At 38.4% G+C, this 21,225-nt stretch overlaps 1 protein-coding gene across 6 annotated transcripts in view; it reads right to left on the reverse strand.

The window, feature by feature from the left end:
• Positions 1-21,225, reverse strand: part of PRKD1 (protein kinase D1) — a 322,843-nt gene that overhangs the window by 75,543 nt on the left and 226,075 nt on the right. For all 6 annotated transcript variants that reach the window (XM_025442324.3, XM_025442322.3, XM_049113594.1 and 3 more), the window contains exons 3-4: positions 10,568-10,699; positions 9,253-9,413 (exon numbers count right to left, since the gene is read on the reverse strand). In XM_025442324.3, coding sequence (XP_025298109.1) covers positions 9,253-9,413; positions 10,568-10,699 — 293 coding nt within the window. The remainder of the gene's footprint in view (positions 1-9,252; positions 9,414-10,567; positions 10,700-21,225) is intronic.

The following is a 21,225-nucleotide window of genomic DNA, read 5'->3' on the forward strand; positions in this document are numbered from 1 at the left end:
TACACCCCTGCTGAGCTGTTATGCTATATATACATTGACTGCATTTTGGGTCTTAAAAGATGGACTACCTCATGGTTGTTAAAATGAATACAGTTTACTGCCAAAATTGAAGACAGATAAATCCGGTCATATGATCTATGTTGTTATACTTTTTTTCTATTTTAGCAGCAATATGGAAATCTGAGATTCAGTTTATGTGCTGAAAATGAATAAATTAATAGAATTACCAGTGTCTTCATATGTATGTGAAATGGGGATTTTATAGTCAAAATAAGTCATCAAGGGGGGAGGGGCAAGACAGTGGAAGAGTAGGGTCCCCAAGTCACCTGTCCCCACCAAATTACCTAGATAACCTTCAAATCATCCTGAAAATCTACGAATTCGGCCTGAGATTTAAAGAGAGAACAGCTGTAATGCTACAGTGAGTAGAGTTCACGCTGCTATCAGGTAGGAAGACCTGGAAAAAGAAATAAAGAAACAAAGGCCTCCAAGGGGGGGGCCCCCGCGAGGAGCCGGGCTGAGGCCGGGGCGAGTGTCCCCAGGACAGGAGAGCCCCGTCCCGGAGACGCAGGAGCTGCACCGACCTTCCCGGGGGAAAGGGGCTCGCGGGGAGTTGGAGCAGGACCCAGGAGGGGGGGGATGCCCTCAGGCTCCCGGGGACACTAACAGACACCTGCGCCCCGGAGATGCGCCGAGCTCCCTAAGGGCTGCAGCGCACACGGCGGGACCCGGAGCAGCTCGGGGGGGGCTCGGTGGGGCTCGGGGGCGGCTCCGCGGAGGGGGCTGCGGGGCGGGAGCAGCTGGGGGGGCTCGGGGGCGGCTCCGCGGAGGGGGCTGCAGGGCGGGAGCGCGAATCCACCAGCGCAGGCCCCGGACCACTGGGCGGCGGGACACAGCCCGGGATCCCGCCTCCCCCGGGACAGGCAGAGGCCGGGAGGGCCCAGGACAGCAAGGACGCTCCTGCCCCAGCTGAGCAGATCAGCGGCCCCGCCCCGAGCCTCCAGGCCCTGCAGAGGAGAGCTCCGGAGCTACTGTGGGGGCTGACTCCAGGGCTGCAGAGCTGGCCCCGCCACTGCGGTTGTTCCTCCTGGGGCCTCACGGGGTAAACAACCCCCACTGAGCCCTGCACCAGGCAGGGGCAGAGCAGCTCCCCCAACTGCTAACACCTGAGAATCAGCACAACAGGCCCCTCCCCCAGAAGACCAGCTAGACGGACCAGTTCCAGGGGAAGTCAAGGGACTTAAAGTACACAGAATCAGAAGATACTCCCCCGTGGGTTTTGTTTTGTTTTGTATTATTTTGTTTTGTCTTTGCTTTTTGATTTCTGTTTGCTTCCCCCACCCTTTTTTTCCTTTCTTTTTCCTTCTCTTTTTCTTCTCTTTTTTTCTTCCTTTTTTCTTCTTTCTTTTTCTCTTTTCTTTCCTTCTTTCTCTCCTCTCTTTTTCTCTTTTTCCCAATACAACTTCTTTTTGACCACTCTGCACTGAGCAAAATGACTAGAAGGAAAATCTCACCTCAAAAGAAAGAATCAGAAACAGTCCTCTCTCCCACAGAGTTACAAAATCTGGATTACAATTCAATATCAGAAAGCCAATTCAGAAGCACTATTATAAAGCTACTGGTGTCTCTAGAAAAAAGCATAAAGGACTCAAGAGACTTTATGACTGCAGAATTTAGATCCAATCAGGCCGAAATTAAAAATCAATTGAATGAGATGCAATCCAAACTAGAAGTCCTAACGACGAGGGTTAATGAGGTGGAAGAACGAGTGAGTGACATAGAAGACAAGTTGATGGCAAAGAGGGAAACCGAGGAAAAAAGAGACAAACAATTAAAACACCATGAGGATAGATTAAGGGAAATAAACAACAGCCTGAGGAAGAAAAATCTACATTTAATTGGGGTTCCCGAGGGCGCCGAAAGGGCCAGAGGGCCAGAATATGTATTTGAACAAATGCTAGCTGAAAACTTTCCTAATCTGGGAAGGGAAATAGGCATTCAGATCCAGGAAATAGAGAGATCCCCCCCTAAAATCAATAAAAACCGTTCAACACCTCGACATCTAATAGTTAAGCTTGCAAATTCCGAAGATCCTTAAAGCAGCAAGAGACAAGAAATCCCTGACCTTTATGGGGAGGAGTATTAGGGTAACAGCAGACCTCTCCACAGAGACCTGGCAGGCCAGAAACGGCTGGCAGGATATATTCAGGGTCCTAAATGAGAAGAACATGCAACCGAGAATACTTTATCCAGCAAGGCTCTCATTCAAAATGGAAGGAGAGATAAAGAGCTTCCAAGATAGGCAGAAACCGAAAGAATATGTGACCTCCAAACCAGCTCTGCAAGAAATTTTAAGGGGGACTCTTAAAATACCCCTTTTAGAAGAAGTTCAGTGGAACAATCCACAAAAACAAGGACTGAATAGATATCATGATGACACTAAACTCATATCTGTCAATAGTAACTCTGAACGTGAACGGGCTTAATGACCCCATCAAAAGGCACAGGGTTTCAGACTGGATAAAAAAGCAGGACCCATCTATTTGCTGTCTACAAGACACTCATTTTAGACAGAAGGACACCTACAGCCTGAAAATAAAAGGTTGGAGAACCATTTACCATTCAAATGGTCCTCAAAAGAAAGCAGGGGTAGCCATCCTTATATCAGATAAACTAAAATTTACCCCGAAGAATGTAGTGAGAGATGAAGAGGGACACTATATAATACTTAAAGGATCTATCCAACAAGAGGACTTAACAATCCTCCATATATATGCCCCGAATGTGGGAGCTCCCAATTTAAATCAATTAATAACCAAAGTGAAGAAATACTTAGATAATAATACACTTATACTTGGTGACTTCAATCTAGCTCTTTCTATACTAGATAAGTCTTCTAAGCACAACATCTCCAAAGAAACGAGAGCTTTAAATGATACACTGGACCAGATGGATTTCACAGATATCTACAGAAATTTACATCCAAACTCAACTGAATACACATTCTTCTCAAGTGCACATGGAACTTTCTCCAGAATAGACCACATACTGGGTCACAAATCGGGCCTGAACCGATACCAAAAGATAGGGATCGTCCCCTGCATATTCTCAGACCATAATGCCTTGAAATTAGAACTAAATCACAACAAGAAGTTTGGAAGGACCTCAAACACGTGGAGTTTAAGGACCATCCTGCTAAAAGATGAAAGGGTCAACCAGAAATTAAGGAATAATTAAAAAGATTCATGGAAACTAATGAGAATGAAGATACAACCGTTCAAAATCTTTGGGATGCAGCAAAAGCAGTCCTGAGGGGGAAATACATCGCAATACAAGCATCCATTCAAAAACTGGAAAGAACTCAAATACAAAAGCTAACCTTACACCTAAAGGAGCTAGAGAAAAAACAGCAAATAGATCCTACACCCAGAAGAAGAAGAGAGTTAATTAAAATTCGAGCAGAACTCAACGAAATCGAGACCAGAAGAACTGTGGAACAGATCAACAGAACCAGGAGTTGGTTCTTTGAAAGAATTAATAAAAGAGATAAACCATTAGCCAGCCTTATTAAAAAGAAGAGAGAGAAGACTCAAATTAATAAACTCATGAATGAGAAAGGAGAGATCACTACCAACACCAAGGAAATACAAACGATTTTAAAAACATATTATGAACAGCTATACGCCAATAAATTAGGCAATCTAGGAGAAATGGACGCATTCCTGCAAAGCCACAAACTACCAAAACTGGAACAGGAAGAAATAGAAAACCTGAACAGGCCAATAACCAGGGAGGAAATTGAAGCAGTCATCAAAAACCTCCCAAGACACAAAAGTCCAGGGCCAGATGGCTTCCCAGGGGAATTCTATCAAACGTTTAAAGAAGAAACCATACCTATTCTCCTAAAGCTGTTTGGAAAGATAGAAAGAGATGGAGTACTTCCAAACTCGTTCTATGAGGCCAGCATCACCTTAATTCCAAAACCAGACAAAGACCCCACCAAAAAGGAGAATTACAGACCAATATCCCTGATGAACATGGATGCAAAAATTCTCAACACGATACTGGCCAATAGGATCCAACAGTACATTAAGAAAATTATTCACCATGACCAACTAGGATTTATCCCTGGGACAAAAGGCTGGTTCAACACTCGTAAAACAATCAATGTGATTCATCATATCAGCAAGAGAAAAACCAAGAACCATATGATCCTCTCATTAGATGCAGAGAAAGCATTTGACAAAATACAGCATCCATTTCTGATCAAAACTCTTCAGAGTGTAGGGATAGAGGGAACATTCCTCAACATCTTAAAAGCCATCTACGGAAAGCCCACAGCAAATATCATTCTCAATGGGGAAGCACTGGGAGCCTTTCCCCTAAGATCAGGAACAAGACAGGGATGTCCACTCTCACCACTGCTATTCAACATAGTACTGGAAGTCCTAGCCTCAGCAATCAGACAACAAAAAGACATTAAAGGCATTCAAATTGGCAAAGAAGAAGTCAAACTCTCCCTCTTCACCGATGACATGATACTCTACACAGAAAACCCAAAAGCCTCCACCCCAAGATTGCTAGAACTCATACAGCGATTTGGTAGCATGGCAGGATACAAAATCAATGCCCAGAAATCAGTGGCATTTCTATACACTAACAATGAGACTGAAGAAAGAGAAATTAAGGAGTCAATCCCATTTACAATTGCACCCAAAAGCAGAAGATACCTAGGAATAAACCTAACCAAAGAGGTAAAGGATCTATACCCTAAACACTATAGAACACTTCTGAAAGAAATTGAGGAAGACACAAAGAGGTGGAAAAATATTCCATGCTCATGGATTGGCAGAATTAATATTGTGAAAATGTCAAAGTTACCCAGGGCAATTTACACGTTTAATGCAATCCCTATCAAAATACCATGGACTTTCTTCAGAAAGTTAGAACAAATTATTTTAAGATTTGTGTGGAATCAGAAAAGACCCCGAATAGCCACGGGAATTTTAAAAAAGAAAACCATAGCTGGGGGCATCACAATGCCAGATTTCAGGTTGTACTACAAAGCTGTGGTCATCAAGACAGTGTGGTACTGGCACAAAAACAGACACATAGATCAATGGAACAGAACAGAGAACCCAGAAGTGGACCCTAAACTTTATGGTCAACTAATATTCGATAAAGGAGGAAAGACTATCCACTGGAAGAAAGACAGCCTCTTCAATAAATGGTGCTGGGAAAATTGGACATCCACATGCAGAAGAATGAAACTAGACCACTCTCTTGCACCATACACAAAGATAAACTCAAAATGGATGAAAGATCTAAATGTGAGACAAGAGTCCATCAAAATCCTAGAGGAGAACACAGGCAACACCCTTTTTGAACTCGGCCACAGTAACTTCTTGCAAGATACATCCACGAAGGCAAAAGAAACAAAAGCAAAAATGAACTATTGGGACTTCATCAAGATAAGAAGCTTTTGCACAGCAAAGAATACAGTCAACAAAACTAAAAGACAACCTACAGAATGGGAGAAGATATTTGCAAATGACATATCAGATAAAGGGCTAGTATCCAAAATCTATAAAGAACTTCTTAAACTCAACAGCAAAGAAACGAACAATCCAATCATGAAATGGGCAAAAGACATGAAGAGAAATCTCACAGAAGAAGACACAAACATGGCCAACACGCACATGAGAAAATGCTCTGCATCACTTGCCATCAGGGAAATACAAATCAAAACCACAATGAGATACCACCTCACACCAGTGAGAATGGGGAAAATTAACAAGGCAGGAAACCACAAATGTTGGAGCGGATGCGGAGAAAAGGGAACCCTCTTACACTGTTGGTGGGAATGTGAACTGGTGCAGCCACTCTGGAAAACTGTGTGGAGGTTCCTCAAAGAGTTAAAAATAGACCTGCCCTACGACCCAGCAATTGCACTGCTGGGGATTTACCCCAAAGATTCAGATGCAATGAAACGCCGGGACACCTGCACCCCAATGTTTCTAGCAGCAATGGCCACAATAGCCAAATTGTGGAAGGAGCCTCAGTGTCCATCGAAAGATGAATGGATAAAGAAGATGTGGTTTATGTATACAATGGAATATTCCTCAGCCATTAGAAACGACAAATACCCACCATTTGCTTCAATGTGGATGGAACTGGAGGGTATTATGCTGAGTGAAATAAGTCAATCGGAGAAGGACAAACATTATATGTTCTCATTCATTTGGGGAATATAAATAATAGTGAAAGGGAATATAAGGGAAGGGAGACGAAATGTGTGGGAAATATCAGAAAGGGAGACAGAACATAAAGACCCCTAACTCTGGGAAATGAACTAGGGGTGATGGAAGGGGAGGAGGGCGGGGGGTGGGGGTGAATGGGTGATGGGCACTGAGGGGGGCACTTGACGGGATGAGCACTGGGTGTTATTCTGTATGTTGGTAAATTGAATACCAATAAAAAATAAATTTATTATTAAAAAAAAAAGAAACAAATTTCATGAGAGAATGCCATATAAAACTATTGCAATAATATAAACTATTGCAATAAATTAAAAATTCTTGTAAAGGATGATTTTCTAATGAAATATAATTGTATTTGTTAACTATTACTGCATAACAAACTCAGTAGTTTAAAACAATAAACATCTATTAAAATACAAAAAAAATAATCATCAAGTATGGACAGGAAAAATCATTTTCTTACATTTTAGAAAAAATCTCTACACTTGTCATGGGTAACTTTTCAACATGGGTGATATAATGAGATTAATAAGGAATGCCATCTTTATATCTTGATCATTGTCTTTTTCAGAAGTGGAAAAATATCTTTTATTGTATAGAGAACTAAAAGGTTTTAGTATTATTTCCATAATACTACTTTTGATTAGGTATTTGCTATAAATTTTAAACTGTAATTGCTGACCTTTTATGTCTTGCCCAGGGATAAAGAAGGACATATTCACTGTACTCCAAAATGCCTTGGTAGAGCAGACTGGTTTTGTCCTGACATGAAGTAGCCAAGGCATGACTGTGACCCAAGACAACCAGAAAATATGTGCCCTCCTCAAAGTGGGCCAGTGTTTGCTTCTTTTCTCAGTGTTTGGATAAAACAAGAAATAAACAGGCATACCATGAGGGCACAAAGAGCTCTGATACATGTAAAACAGGACTTTGAGAGCCAGTGTGTCAAATGGTGTCAGAAATATGATTTCCAAGGGCATTTCTCATTTAAACATTGCCTGTCAGGCTTTTTATACAAGGTCATGAAAGTTTATCATAATAACATTTTTCAAAGTATTTTATGGCCCCAATATTTTCTCACCTCACAAATATCTGATTTGGTCACAATCTTATAAGCCTCCTTGACAGACATGGTTAAAATCAGATTTTTCAAAATATATTAAAAAAAACATTTTCAGCATTCTACTATAAAAATTTTCATTTACCAATAAAGCACTAATGAATTTCAACATTTCATGTAAAATATAGCTTGTAATCAAGTAATTCAAATGATGAAATAATTATTTAATTTGGTTAAATAAAGCAATTAAATAATTTGATTTAAAAACCTGTGTTAAAGACTATAGTTATGTAACCTAAATTATATTCACATATAAATTATACATTTGTAAATATATGCATGCATATAACTTAAATATGTAACTCAATTCATACTTATATAAATTATATATGTACTGTTTTGTATTATATATGCACATATATATATGTAAAACGTGTATATGCATATATATGTATATATTATATAAAGTTGACACCGATTTAAAAGAAGAATCTTTAGCATTAATCATCTGGATTCTAATCTAGTCTAATAATGAATGGCTTTAGAGCTTTAGATTTCTGATGGGATATTAAATAATTTTTTAAGAACTTTTCTTGGTAAAATTGAAAACAATATACAATTAATTTATAATTTTGCTTCTAAATTTTTAAGTATTCTAAAAACACCATGTGTCTCAGTGAGCAAGAGGAACTAGTCTATAAAAATTCAAACTAAATCAAAGAATTTCAGAATTGGGAAGCTGACATGAGTTGCTGGAAAAGTAAACAGCTTTTGATTTAAGTACCTTTCAATTTGAATACCAGTAGTTCCAATTCATGCAACTTTACAAAATAATATAAAGTCACACACATACATTCTGCATAGCTATTAAACATAATATAGTCTTCTAGTTAATGGTAGGATTAAGTACTTGCATTCCCCCAACAGGTTTACTTCATGAAAGAATGAAAACACAATAAAGTCCTAAAAGGAAGTCTCAGGAAAACAGACTATAACATTTTCCTATTTACCAAAATAAGCATGCATTTGGGCTATATGTCTGGTTTACGCTGTAACATAAAGATCACAACAAAATATTTTTCAAACCAGAGACTAGTTGATACAACTTTTTTTAGAGATGTCTTCAAAATGTATTGCCTCCCCTCCACTCCAAGAAGGAATAATTTAACCTTAATGTTGTAATAATTTCTAAATTTCTTAAATGATTTTTATAATAGCTAGATTATAAAAAGTCTTTGTAATATTCTTTGGAAGGAGGGAGTAAATATGGGATATTTAAAGTCTTGCACTGTCAGTTTATGTTCTTACTTTAAATAATTCACATAATTATCACAATTTTTACTTGGTTTTGAATGTTTGGAAAATCTAAATTTAACTCTCTTAAAGAATAATACTTAAGTCATATCCATAAGTATATTAGAACTAATAATGGAAATATTTAAGGTATTCAAGTCTTATTTTTCTCTCAGCATTTGTCAATCAGTGTCACTCTGACAATACTCCAGAATGTCTGCCAGTAATGCCAAGACATTGAAGACTTTCATATTTTCGTAAGAGCAAGTTTAAAATTTTCTCCCAGAAGAAATATTCACCTATGTCACAAAGAGAACTTCTTTTGCTTCTGGTTTCCAGATTTTGACAAATTATGTTTTGTAATATTTACACATTAGTTTGTGCCACTCTGGCCCTATGACCACGATGAAACCTCACCTATTTCTAACTGCATGAAGTTCACAGATGAAAAAGCAAACTCAAAGCTTTGGATATTTGATGAAGCCCTGAACACTCTACAGCACAGGCCCTAAAGAAATCTAGTCATTAACACCTTGGCTGTGTCCTCCCTCCCAGGGCACTGTCTTGATTGACGCTGTTATCCCATCGTCCCACAGATCTCTCATGTAAATGGATAAATGGATAAACAGGAGGCTGTACCAGAAGGGGCTCGTCAGGAGCACTGCTGGAGAGCTCAGCAGACGCTGTGCGGACAGTGCTGAGCCCAGTGAGGGAAACGTTGGAGAGCCTTCTCCTCCTCACGCCACTGCAATTGTTGGGTATTTTAAATGCACATCTCTTATGGTAATTCAGACCGCACCCTGGAAAGAGAAAGTAAAAATGATTTTTGTTCAACCATAAATTAAAAGCTCTTTTGGTATTAAATTATGCATTTTTAAAAATAGTACTGTTTCTTGGGGCTATTTGGAAATTCAAATTTTCTCTCGAGCTTTTTCTGATTTCTTTTCACAATTTGTAAATAGGGTGAGTTTTTGAATTCTGATTCTATTGGACAAGTTCAGCAACTACTCTGGTTATCAATTTTTTAAAATGTTCTTTGATACAATGGACTTGGGCTCGGAGGGATTGAGCCATGAAAACCCAAAGAGAACACCCGAGGCATTTTTAACTGCCACAAGTTCTAATGTGAGTGGATACGTAAGGGAAAGTTAATCACAGAGCATCACAACTTCTGAACTACATTGATCTGAACCCTGGTTCCACAATTTTTTTGTCCATATGACCTTGCATACCTTACTTTATAGGGCTAACTACCTTGTAGGGATGCCTGGGTGGCTCAGTGGTTGAGCACCTGCCTTTGGCTCAGGTTGTGGCCCCGGGGTCCTGGGATCAAGTCCCTCATTGGAATCCCTGCGGGGAGCCCACTTCTCTCTTTGCCTATGTCTCTGCCTCTCTGTATCTCTCATAAATAAATAAATCTTTAAAAAAATAACTACCTTGTAGAACTGTTAAGAAAATATGTAAGATACCATACATGGTGGTTTCCACATGGTAGATAATTAGGAAAGCACCATTTTCTTTTAATATTTCCACTATTCACTGTTCACATGAGAAACATGGGTACAAGTTCCAGTCGGTCACTCTACAGCTGAATGACTTTGCATGGTTTGATTAATCTCCTAAATCTCTGCGTATTTCAACACACATTTGTTGAATGCCTACTAATTCTGACTTCAGAAGCAAATGTTATTTTTAGTTTGTTGCCAAAATCACACAAAAGAAATGGATCCATAAAACACAGGGGAAACAGTATGAGTATCAGGTTTTCCACGTCAGAGCAAATATGCTGAAGACAGGAAATATAAAGAAATGAACAAAACAGAATCCATGCATCCAAAAAATCACTGGAAGACATCTGAGGGAAAGAAGACATAATTGTAGAGGGCACAACACAAGCAGATGATTTATATGTTCCAGCATGTGACTGACTTGACTGGGGAGGGAAAGATCTTACCTTCACATTTAAGGCCTTGACGCACCAACCCCCACAGCATTTCTCCACAGTGATCACAGAAAGCTGGAGCTCTGTATGAATGAACAAAAAGAGCGTGGGGACGAATCTGAAAGTCTTCAAAGGTGGCAGAAGCTGTAAAAATAGTAACATTGGAAAATAAGCCAAATGGATAGTCTGATCTGTAGATAATTATATACAGGATAGTTAATACACAGTATGGATATAACTCTGGGCAAAGCCAGGAAAGATAAGATGCAACACTGCTTGGTGATAGCAGTGAGACTTTATTCTTCTTACCACAGCTTTACAATTGTGTGGCACGGCAACCCTCTCTCCCCTGTTCCTGCTAGTCAAAGTTTCAGGGCACTTTGAGAATAGGTAAAATGTGAAGAAGGCATGAACAAAAGGAGAGTTCAATCAGATTTACAAATACCTGATGTGACTTAAAAATATTTTGCTTTTTCTCCCCCAAAAAGGTAGTTAGAAATATTAATGAAAAAAATTTGATAGATTGAATTTGACAGATCAGAAGATGGTATATTTGAATATGACCATGAAAAGGTACATCAGAAGTGGGGGAGCCCCCTGCAAGACAGATTAGAAATCTGAGCAGCCTCTTCTTGGGGATATAGAGTTATTTGAACTCTTAAGGCAAAATAACCAAGCATTTATTATGACCTATAAATAACCAAGCAGCCTCTTCACCAATACATAAGAAGGACTTAACACACTGGTGAATCCAGTCCACTCCTTGAGAAATACACATTCATGATGTAGGGTACTTTTGTTTAACACATATTGTTACTTATTCTATATGGTACTCCTGCAAAGTATTGAAATTCACTACTTTTTTTTTTTTAAGATTTTATTTATTTATTCATGAGAGACACACAGAGAGAGGCAGAGGCACAGGCAGAGGGAGAAGCAGGGAGCCCGACATGGGACTTGATCCTGGGTCTCCAGGATCAGGCCTTGGGGGCGCTAAACCACAGAGCCACCCGGGCTGCCCAATTCACTACCTTTTGAAATAATATTTTGCCAAATGATATTTTTTATTGTGTTACAAAATTAGTTTATGTTTTTTGTTGTTGTCCAAATCAAGAAAGATACAGAGAATTGAAAGTAAAGGATCACCCAGTTTCCCAAAATTCTAATGGGTAGGGGGTATATCTTTCTAGATCTATTTGCATACATAGCCTAATGTTGAGCCTAGCTAGTACAGTCCAGAGAGTGCTGACCTGGGAGGAGGAAAGCTGGCTGCAGCTTTGCTATTACTGAAGTGACAACTCACCCAACCATCACGAGCTTCAGTTTCTCATACACAGAAAGAGAAGATGTGATTAATGGTAACTTCTCCAAGTCTGAAAAGCTTACACTTCCATTAAAGTTAGGACCATGTGCACTTGATTTCATAAAATTTTATTCAAAAAGAATTGGGGGGAAACTTTGTTAAGCACCTTCAATATTGTCAATAATACAATTGTGGGTAAAGATCTAAAGATGAATAAGATGTCTCTACAGAGCCTACCAAACTAGCAAGAAAGATAGGTAAAAACAAACAAAAAACGCCACAACAAGTATAAAATGACTTCTGATTTCCAGAGAAACTACAAATTGTGGACTAAGATACTAAATAGAACTACAACTACAACCCATAGTCGCTCTGGCCCCCAATTCACTGTCCTTTTCATCATACCACCATTGCATCTTATCTTCCCTAACTCTGCCTAAAGAATTATGTCCAATAGCTCTATGCTGTGTGGAATAAACATTTGTAGATTTCCTATTGCTGCCTTGGAGAGCAGGCTATAGGCTAACAAATCACTCACTGAGTGCACTTAATGAAGTGCTTCCCTTGTTAACTCAAGTATGCAAGGTGAGAGAGAGCGCATACTGAAAATGTAGGCCATTCATCTCTGCTCCGTAGATATCCAAAATTATGAGGACAACTTTGAGGGTATCACATCCCTCAGGGCAAGAGATAATAGAACATTTAGGAGAGTGAATCACTTCCACCAGAAAGAATATTACTGATGGTTCACAGGACATACAACTGGACATAATAGAAGACTGAAAATTTTAATGGGTTAGTTGTTCTTTGAGCCTTGAATAAAAGCACTTTATTCCAAATTAAGGGGCTTTGTTGTTGAAAATCAACTTATGAAAATTATTACTTTTATTCAGCTGGAAAGATAATTAAAATAACAAGAATAAGATTTACTGAGCTCTTAATATATACTAGATACTATGCTAAGAGATTTAAGTGTGGGAAGAAGAAGCTGATCAAAGAACTATGATCATGCACCAACACTGCCTACAGGAAGTTCTGACTAGTGTTAATATTCCTTATTAAAAGGATTTCAACCTAAATAAGTTTGAGAAATTGCATATTACAAGATTCACAATATTATGGTCAATGTTTATCAGTAAAGGAGTATGATTTGGGTACCAATAATCTACTTCTGTGGTTTGGTCAAAACATGTCTAATTTGGGGATGGTAAATTCTCTTTAAAACTAGTTCTCTTACTCATGGACAAAATCTGTTTTCAAAATATCAAAGAAAATACTTTGTGCCAATCGTTAACTCCTTTCTGTTTCTCTCTCCTTCCCCCTAAAAGTCAGCCCTCAGAACCAAGCAGCTATGATGATACTATTATACCAATTAGTTAATAATTACTGTGGTTTTCAAAATAAGGAACACTGGTATTTGAGAATACTAATACCAAGCTGCACTCAGATATTTTTGAATTAATCAGAAAAATATAAATAATTAAACTGAAGATTTTCAATGACCATACTCCTTCTCCAACCCCCCCCCCCCCCGCCCCCGTTTATGTCAGGTAAGTCTGCCTTTTTCCCTTTTTTAAGGGGATTAACATTCATAAGCAGTTAGCACCCTTGACTTATGTTCAAATGCCATTTTCTAAAGTTCAATTTTAATATTCTCCTGTTAATTTTAGAATAATTAAATACATTTTTAAAATAAAACTACCAAGTGTGGGGAGGTTTTACATCCATTTGAAATCAAAACACAACATCCATTCATTATGAATTTACCTGTTCTGCACCCTGGGGGAAATCAGTATTAGCTGAGTGTAGGCATGCCATCTCGCCTAATCACAAAATTGCACTTCAGAGATAATCACTCAGCACAGGAAAACAAAGTGAATGCTGTAATTCCATTTCACTTAAGTTTTGGAATCAAAATGGACAGATCAGAGTAGAATATTAAAGTGTCTAGAGACTCCAAGAGAGGAACAATATGCTATCTGTCAGTTTGTCATAATCAATCAACCAACCTAAATTAAAAGCATGTGACAGGGCTACAAACTAAGCACAATGGGCCCCTTATACTGGTATTTGTATCTCTCTGATTTGCTCTATTCAAAGTCTATTGTTATACACCAGTGTGCGAGAGAGGAGAAAATGACATGCTTTCCTTAGTCACTGATCATTTGAAACAGGTAATTGAGCCAAAAACTCTAAAATAATCAGTAGTTCTTTTAAGGTTCATGATGAGTTGTTGCACAAAATGGAATAAACTGTTTGGTTAGCAGTACAGAAGGAATGAGGCTTCTGATGCAAAATAAATAATCTCTGGAGGTCAAAACTATTTGCATGATAAAATAAAATAGTGTCAGCTCCTCCAAGATTTTCAGTATTTTTTTTTCTTATTGACAATCTTGGCAATTTGGGAGAAGCATTAACTCTTTCTGGTGTCAACAATTTGGGACAGATAGAAGAGGTTAACACACTGCACGTAACATCCTTTTCCGTACTTCACAAGCAATCTATGAAGTAGATGTTATTATTATCTCGACTTCTGAATGGGAAGACTGAATCTCAGAGAAATTAAGGAGCTGTCCTAGCTAACACAGGATCTTGATTTAGATTGTCTTCACACTTGAACCATACAATTTCTCTAAGCTGTGCTGGATCAAATTGTATTTCTCTGTCCATTAAAACACAATGGATTATAAACTGCATCTTTATTTTGTGAATCACTAGAAAAGATCTTTATAAATAGCAATTAAATATAACACATTACCCTTGTATCATGCATCCTCATCGCAGAGATGCAAAAGGTACTAGAGAGAAAAAAAGTCCGTGAAATAACCACGGAATGAAATTAATTCGATTTGTGATCAACTATCCTCTTAATATGCTTTCTGTATGGACTCTAGTTTTTGAAATCCTTCTGCCGGGATCCCTGGGTGGCGCAGCGGTTTGGTGCCTGCCTTTGGCCCAGGGCGCGATCCTGGAGACCCAGGATCGAATCCCACGTCGGGCTCCCGGTGCATGGAGCCTGCTTCTCCCTCTGTCTGTGTCTCTGCCTCTCTCTCTCTCTGTGTGACTATCATAAATAAATAAAAATTAAAAAAAAAATGAAATCCTTCTGCCTTCAAACAAATAGGAGTTAGTAACAATAAGTGGTTTTGAAATTGTTATGAAATCAAAGGTAATGCATCACTCACAGCCAACTGGAGTTTTGGGTCCTCAAGATAACCAGAGTCGCCCCATTCAATTGCTAAGTCTGGCCAAGAGCAAAACATTATGAAGTTATTTTAAAGCTGTTAAGATTTGTTGTAGATAAATTTGCTTTTTCCTTAACCTCCAGAATACTGAAAATAGCTCCTGGATTCCATTTGCATATAAATACACATACTCATCAGTTTTAGGGATAAGAAACCATTATACTTTAACATCCCATTATTTATCCAGACACACACACACACAATAGATATACATAAACCATCCTCTGTTCCTTGAGAGCTACCATTGGTGGAATGATGACTCCTCACAAATCAGTTTGTTGCATTTGAGAATATCTCAAATTAGTAGAAATATTTTTTTATACTGAAACCCACACACTCATCTGTAACTTCAACATGGTCCACAACTTTTCATCAATTAGTTTGTGGAGGCCAAGCAGTCCTAATTATCTTGAAGCATATAGACTGATGTTAGTTTTATTAATGTATCTGTAACATACTAAGCTTGAAATACAAAAATGACAGGGAACACAATATCTGTTGTCAAGGGTTCAAAGTCAAAGTGAGGATGACACATCCATAATAATTGTAATAGAAAATGCAGAGATGGAAACCCAAAAGAAAGGGTGACTAGGGGCACCCCCAGTGGCACAGCGGTTTGGTGCCGCCTGCAGCCCAGGGTGTGATCCTGGAGACCCTGGATCGGGTCCCACGTCGGGCTCTCTGTATGGTGCCTGCTTTTCCCTCTGCCTGTGTCTCTATCTCTGTCTCTGTCTCTGTCTCTCTCTGTGTGTTTCTATGAATAAATAAATAAAATCTAAAAAAAAAAAAAAAAAAAAAAAGAAAGGGTGACTAGAACTGCCCGGATCTGTCAGGGAAAGTTTCATCAAGAATGGATACTGAATATAACCTTGAAGGATGAAGTGTGTTGTATTTTGAAAAGTAGAGAATGAGATTAAGAAGGAACATTTTATATAGTCTGATTTCATGTAATTATAGACAATTTATAGGATTAACTACATATTTCTTTATAATTATAATTACTATGAGCTCTTGACATTTCATCTTTGGTGTACTGTCAGGACAGTTAGGAAAGTGACTCCCAATTGTCCACATGGCAGGTACCAGAAAGATGACAACAGATCATTTCCATGCTCTTGTGGCCTAGATACTTGACAGTGCTTGTAAAATTATGCTTGCATATGTCTTTACTACCCCTGCCTCCCATACACACATTTCTGCACCCTGAGGCTGGTCATTTCTTTCTGCTTCTTCATTTGTCCCAGTCTTTCCAAGCCATGTTTGTACCAAATTCTCCCTTTGAAGAAATGAGATGGGAATTTCCATTTTCAACTCATATCTGACCAGAAAAACGTTAGTGAGGTGCAATGATGGGAACTTAGGAGGCTATGACTATCCCAGAGGTTATAGCAGCCAAGAGAAAAAAAAAAAAAAAACATAAAATGTACTTAGATATGTTGATTAGGCAGTTCAGAAAGTTCTGGGAAAATATTTTATAAGTCCATGGCCAGAGATCCATAAATAAATAAATAAATAAATAAATAAATAAATAAATAAATATCTCCAAGAGGAATGGTCTCTCAAGCCAGACTGACAGCACAATAATAAGTTACCCTAATTAGGAAGGAAAAAGGGTGGGAGCTAGAGAAGCTGACTTAACTGCCCAGGAAACTCTGTCAAGCTCCCTCTGAAAAAGAAAATGCATCAGCTACAGAAGGAGAAGCACACAGTCCAGTGAAGTCAACGGTGGTTCTGGCCAGTTAAGAGCCACCCCAAGAAGACTGATAGAAAAAAAAAGCCGAAGCTTTGAAAAAGCCTGAAACAGAACAAAGGACCTTGCAGCTGTGTTATATGTGGAAGGAATGAAGCAGAGATGTCCCGAAACATGAAGACACATACACACACACACACACACACACACACTAGTTTAATGCTAACAAACAAAACAGAAAAAGCTGAATTTTTCAACTGTAATTCTTTCCAGTCTTTTCTAGAACAGGACAATTTTCAAACAAAAAATTAAAAAATAAATATACTTGAGAAGAAAATAGAGTAGAGGAATAAAGATCATCTAAGGGCTTTAAATGAACTATTTTAAATAGGCCATAATAAATTATACATGAGGGCTCACTTTTAAGAAAAACATCTATCTTCATATTCTAACAGAATAGTCTAACAAAATTTTAATGGGCTTAATGGAATTATTCTGGAGGTCTTGTGTAAGAGAAATAGAAAATATTCTGATATGAATGGAAAAGTTTAAAAGGAGAGTAATGATGAAATTCAGCCCTAGTTAATATCAGAATAGTCTATAAAACTATAATATTTTAAAGTGTGCCAGCTGTGCATAAGACAAGAGAGAGAAAAAGCCAGATACTGATGGCACAGTAATCCACGCTATGTATGAATTTAAAACATGATAAGAGGAAATATCATAAATCAATACAGCAGGAAAACATTTAACAAATGATTAACAATTAACTACTTGGGGTAAAATACAATTTAGAAGCTTGTTTCCTATATTATGAGAAATATTTCTAATACACAGGAAACAAAGAAACAGTAAATTTCCTGTTACATATGTATATAGATATATACACACATACCCATATATATGTGTAATATTATATGTATTACACCTGATGAATAAAAAGTTAAAACACCAACCCAAAGAAAACAAGTGAATGCTCATCAAATCTACAAAAGAAAAAAGACTTTAGAAAGTAAGAGGAGCTCATAAATCTTAAGAGTGATGGAAGGAATTGAATGGGTACATTCATGAACATGATCATGTAGCAAGCACTACTGGATGACTTGCCAAAGGGTCACAATGATAGTCTCTTTTTTTAAAGCATAGTTACAATAGGTTTATTTATTATAATTATATACTGCTAGGTCACAGAAAGCTAATTATGTTAATACTTTCAGGTATTTATAATTACTAACAGACAAGGAGAGACCCCTATGCACTTGCTAGACACCACACATGTGGGTGACAAGGCCTATGTTCTATCATGAAAATTAGGACAGTCTGCATGTATTATTCATCCTCGCTCAGAAGGAAATAAATCCTTCTTCTTCTTTTTTTTCCCCCTCTGTTTAACCAGAAGCAAGTAGCAAGACAGGAGTGTTTGATGGCAGGGCTAAAACTCTGCTCAGGAAGCAGTTTACCATCTGTTCATGAACCAGGAGAGTTCTAGTTAATGCCTGAGTGACCCACCCTTTGTTTCCCTCTCAGACAACCACTCACTCTGCTGTTACAGAACAACTGCTTTAGAAGCAGCAGTGTGCCTCCTGCCTAGAAGGTGCTCCGAGATGAAAGACATACAAAATAGAACACCATGTAACCAAAGGCTAGCTATAGGGCAAAGCTACTTTATTCAGTCCATCTCTATACTGAGAAATCTACCGGGAACATTCCCCTCAACATTTTGCTCCAGCCACTAGTGAGGTATGCTTCCCTTTCACCCAAATTCTTGCTTTGTTTAGCATGTGGCTGCTACCCCTAGGTAGCTAACTCTGCTCATCCCCAAACTTAGCTCAGTATCACCTGCACTGGAAGCCTTTTGTGGTGTGACTGTCTTTGTGAGGTAAACTGTCCTCTTCTCTATTCTCATAAGCTCCTGGGCACATCTGTATTATAAAATGTATCACTCTATACTGCCACGCCCTCCCTTATTCCTTTATCTGTTCATATCTGACCTAACAGATTGCTGGAAGATAGAGACCACACCTTCTCTCACTTCATATGTACATATCGATGATCAATTAATATGATTCAATCATGGCTGAATAAATAAAGCAATGGCTTCGAAACCCATGCTTGTCTGCAGTTCCGAGGTTCTATATTTTACAAAGTCCCAACAATGTGTAAATATAGTATTTGAACTTTAAAAGCAAAGCCTGTCAAAACCGTAATTTGGATCACACTTTAAAAAGTGTCTAGCAATGCTTTTCAGAGATGTCCTTGCTAGTTCCTTAGTACTTTAAAGGCAGTATGGTGTAGTGGTGATGAAAACCATGGACACAGTGTCAGAGCAGACCTGGCTACTAATCCTGTTCATAGCAAATAAGTAACCTTAGGTAAGTCACAGATCACCTCTCTGAACCTCAGTCTCTCTGCCTATTAAACTGGCTTAGTAAAGCTAACTTGACTGGGCCATGAGAAAGACTCAAAGTAACTAGCACAGACTCAGTGGTTATCACAAAAATATCTTAGCATAATTTAGATTAACAGTGTGGGCTTTGTAATTGGAAAGATGTGGGTTTGAATCCCAGTTATCATTAATAGTATTTGTAATTATTGTCCCCATCAATATTAATAGAAGGCAATACTGCTTTTAAATCTATTACCAACCCATAGCACTTAAAAATTTAAGGGCTTTAAAAACTATTACTGTTCCTCTACTACCTTATAAAAAATGTTTCCACTGCAGAGGAAATTGCTTTTCTATCCACTGTTCTGGTTAACACTAATTAAATGGAGCTAAGCCCATAGGACTGTGTCTAGTTCCCTCTCTAAAATGAATCAATTAACAGTTGGGAATTGCCGTGGGGAAAGAAGGGTCACCATATCCTGATGTGACTGAATGACAAATGCCACAGCTGGAAAGAGATTAGAGAGCATCTCAGGTCAAGAAAGAACATAAATGGTGGCCCCATGTGTCCAACATAGAGGAAAAAAGAAAATTAAGTAAAAATGTCATGGAGTCAAATTTTAGCTAATGAGTGCAGGCTCCGCAGGCACCCTGAATGAGGAAAAGAAAGGTCAAGTCTGTTTCTTAGAAAGCTCCAGCACATACAGGAAACGTTATACCTTTAAAAGGATAATGACCTCATTTACATGAGGAGCACCCGCATACAAATCGCCCTTTATTTATTTATTTATTTATTTATTTATTTATTTATTTATTTATTTATTTATTTTTCAAATCGCCCTTTAGACTACTTACAAAAGGCCGGTAGAGGAGGCTGGGTACAGTACTATCTGAAATGCTCTGATAGGCAGCAGGGTTTCTGGCAACAAATGGCATCACTGTTGTCAAATACGTTTGCACACAGATACACCAGACTGAGGTCCTACATGCTTTGCTTCACATTTAAGTCTCACTGTACCTTTCATGAAAACAGATGCTTACTTTTGATTCATCAACAACAAAACCCTTAAAAGCTGTGAAATCTGCTGGGTATTCCCATTGCAGAAGAAGCAAGAGTTCAGGGAGGGCTGAATTGAATCCAGGGCCTGCTGCATGCAGGAAGAGTTCTGGCTGCCGCTCAGAGCACAGAGAGAAGGGGCCATGCTGCTCAGGAACTCCCTGGGTTCTTTTTCAACAATCAGGCTGACTGACTCATTGGTCTACTCTGACTCATCAGAATAAGAGCTTTATACACTGAAAATCTGAGTTTATGCTTTTGAGTCAGGTGTATTGAGGTATAATTTACATAAGTAAAATCCACCCTTTTTTGTGTACAGTTTTATGGTGTTACACATCATTGCGGCAATTTTACCAACTCCTCCCAAATTCTTCTGTGCCACTGTGGAGAAACTCCCCTCCTCGCCCCCTACCCCCATCCCCTGGCAACCACTGATTTATTTTCTATCCCTTTTTCAAAATATCATATAAATGTAGTCTTTGGAATACAGCCGAATGCATTTGTAACTCATTCATGTTGTTTGTGAATCTGTAGTTCACTCAGTCTGCTTACCAATTCTCCAGGTGAATTCTTTCAATAGACCATCAGTTTATCCATTTACCAGCGCATTAGGGTATAGGGTCATATTGAGATTGAGGATGGTAGGGATATGGGGTCTGGAGACAGGTTCCAGTAGGGAGGCAGAGGCAGAAGAGAATGTTTGTTTGTGCTCAGTACAGGATATTCGTAACATGGGACTTTACTGTTGAAAACTATTTTTTACAACACTGGACAGCACATGACTTTGGGAAGAGACAAAGTGGCTTCCCTGCTGTTTCCATCTATCATGGCTAAACTGCAAGGTATCTTTGTACCTTACTTCTTCATCTCTTGAAACGGGTATAATTAAAACTCAAATAACAGTTTCACGATCATTTTAATGAGAAAACATTTAAAAATAACTATTATATTTGGCACTATACAGTGGTAGTGCCTAAAATATGGTAAAA

This window comes from Canis lupus, chromosome 8, assembly GCF_003254725.2.
Source record: "Canis lupus dingo isolate Sandy chromosome 8, ASM325472v2, whole genome shotgun sequence".
NCBI lineage: Eukaryota > Metazoa > Chordata > Mammalia > Carnivora > Canidae > Canis > Canis lupus.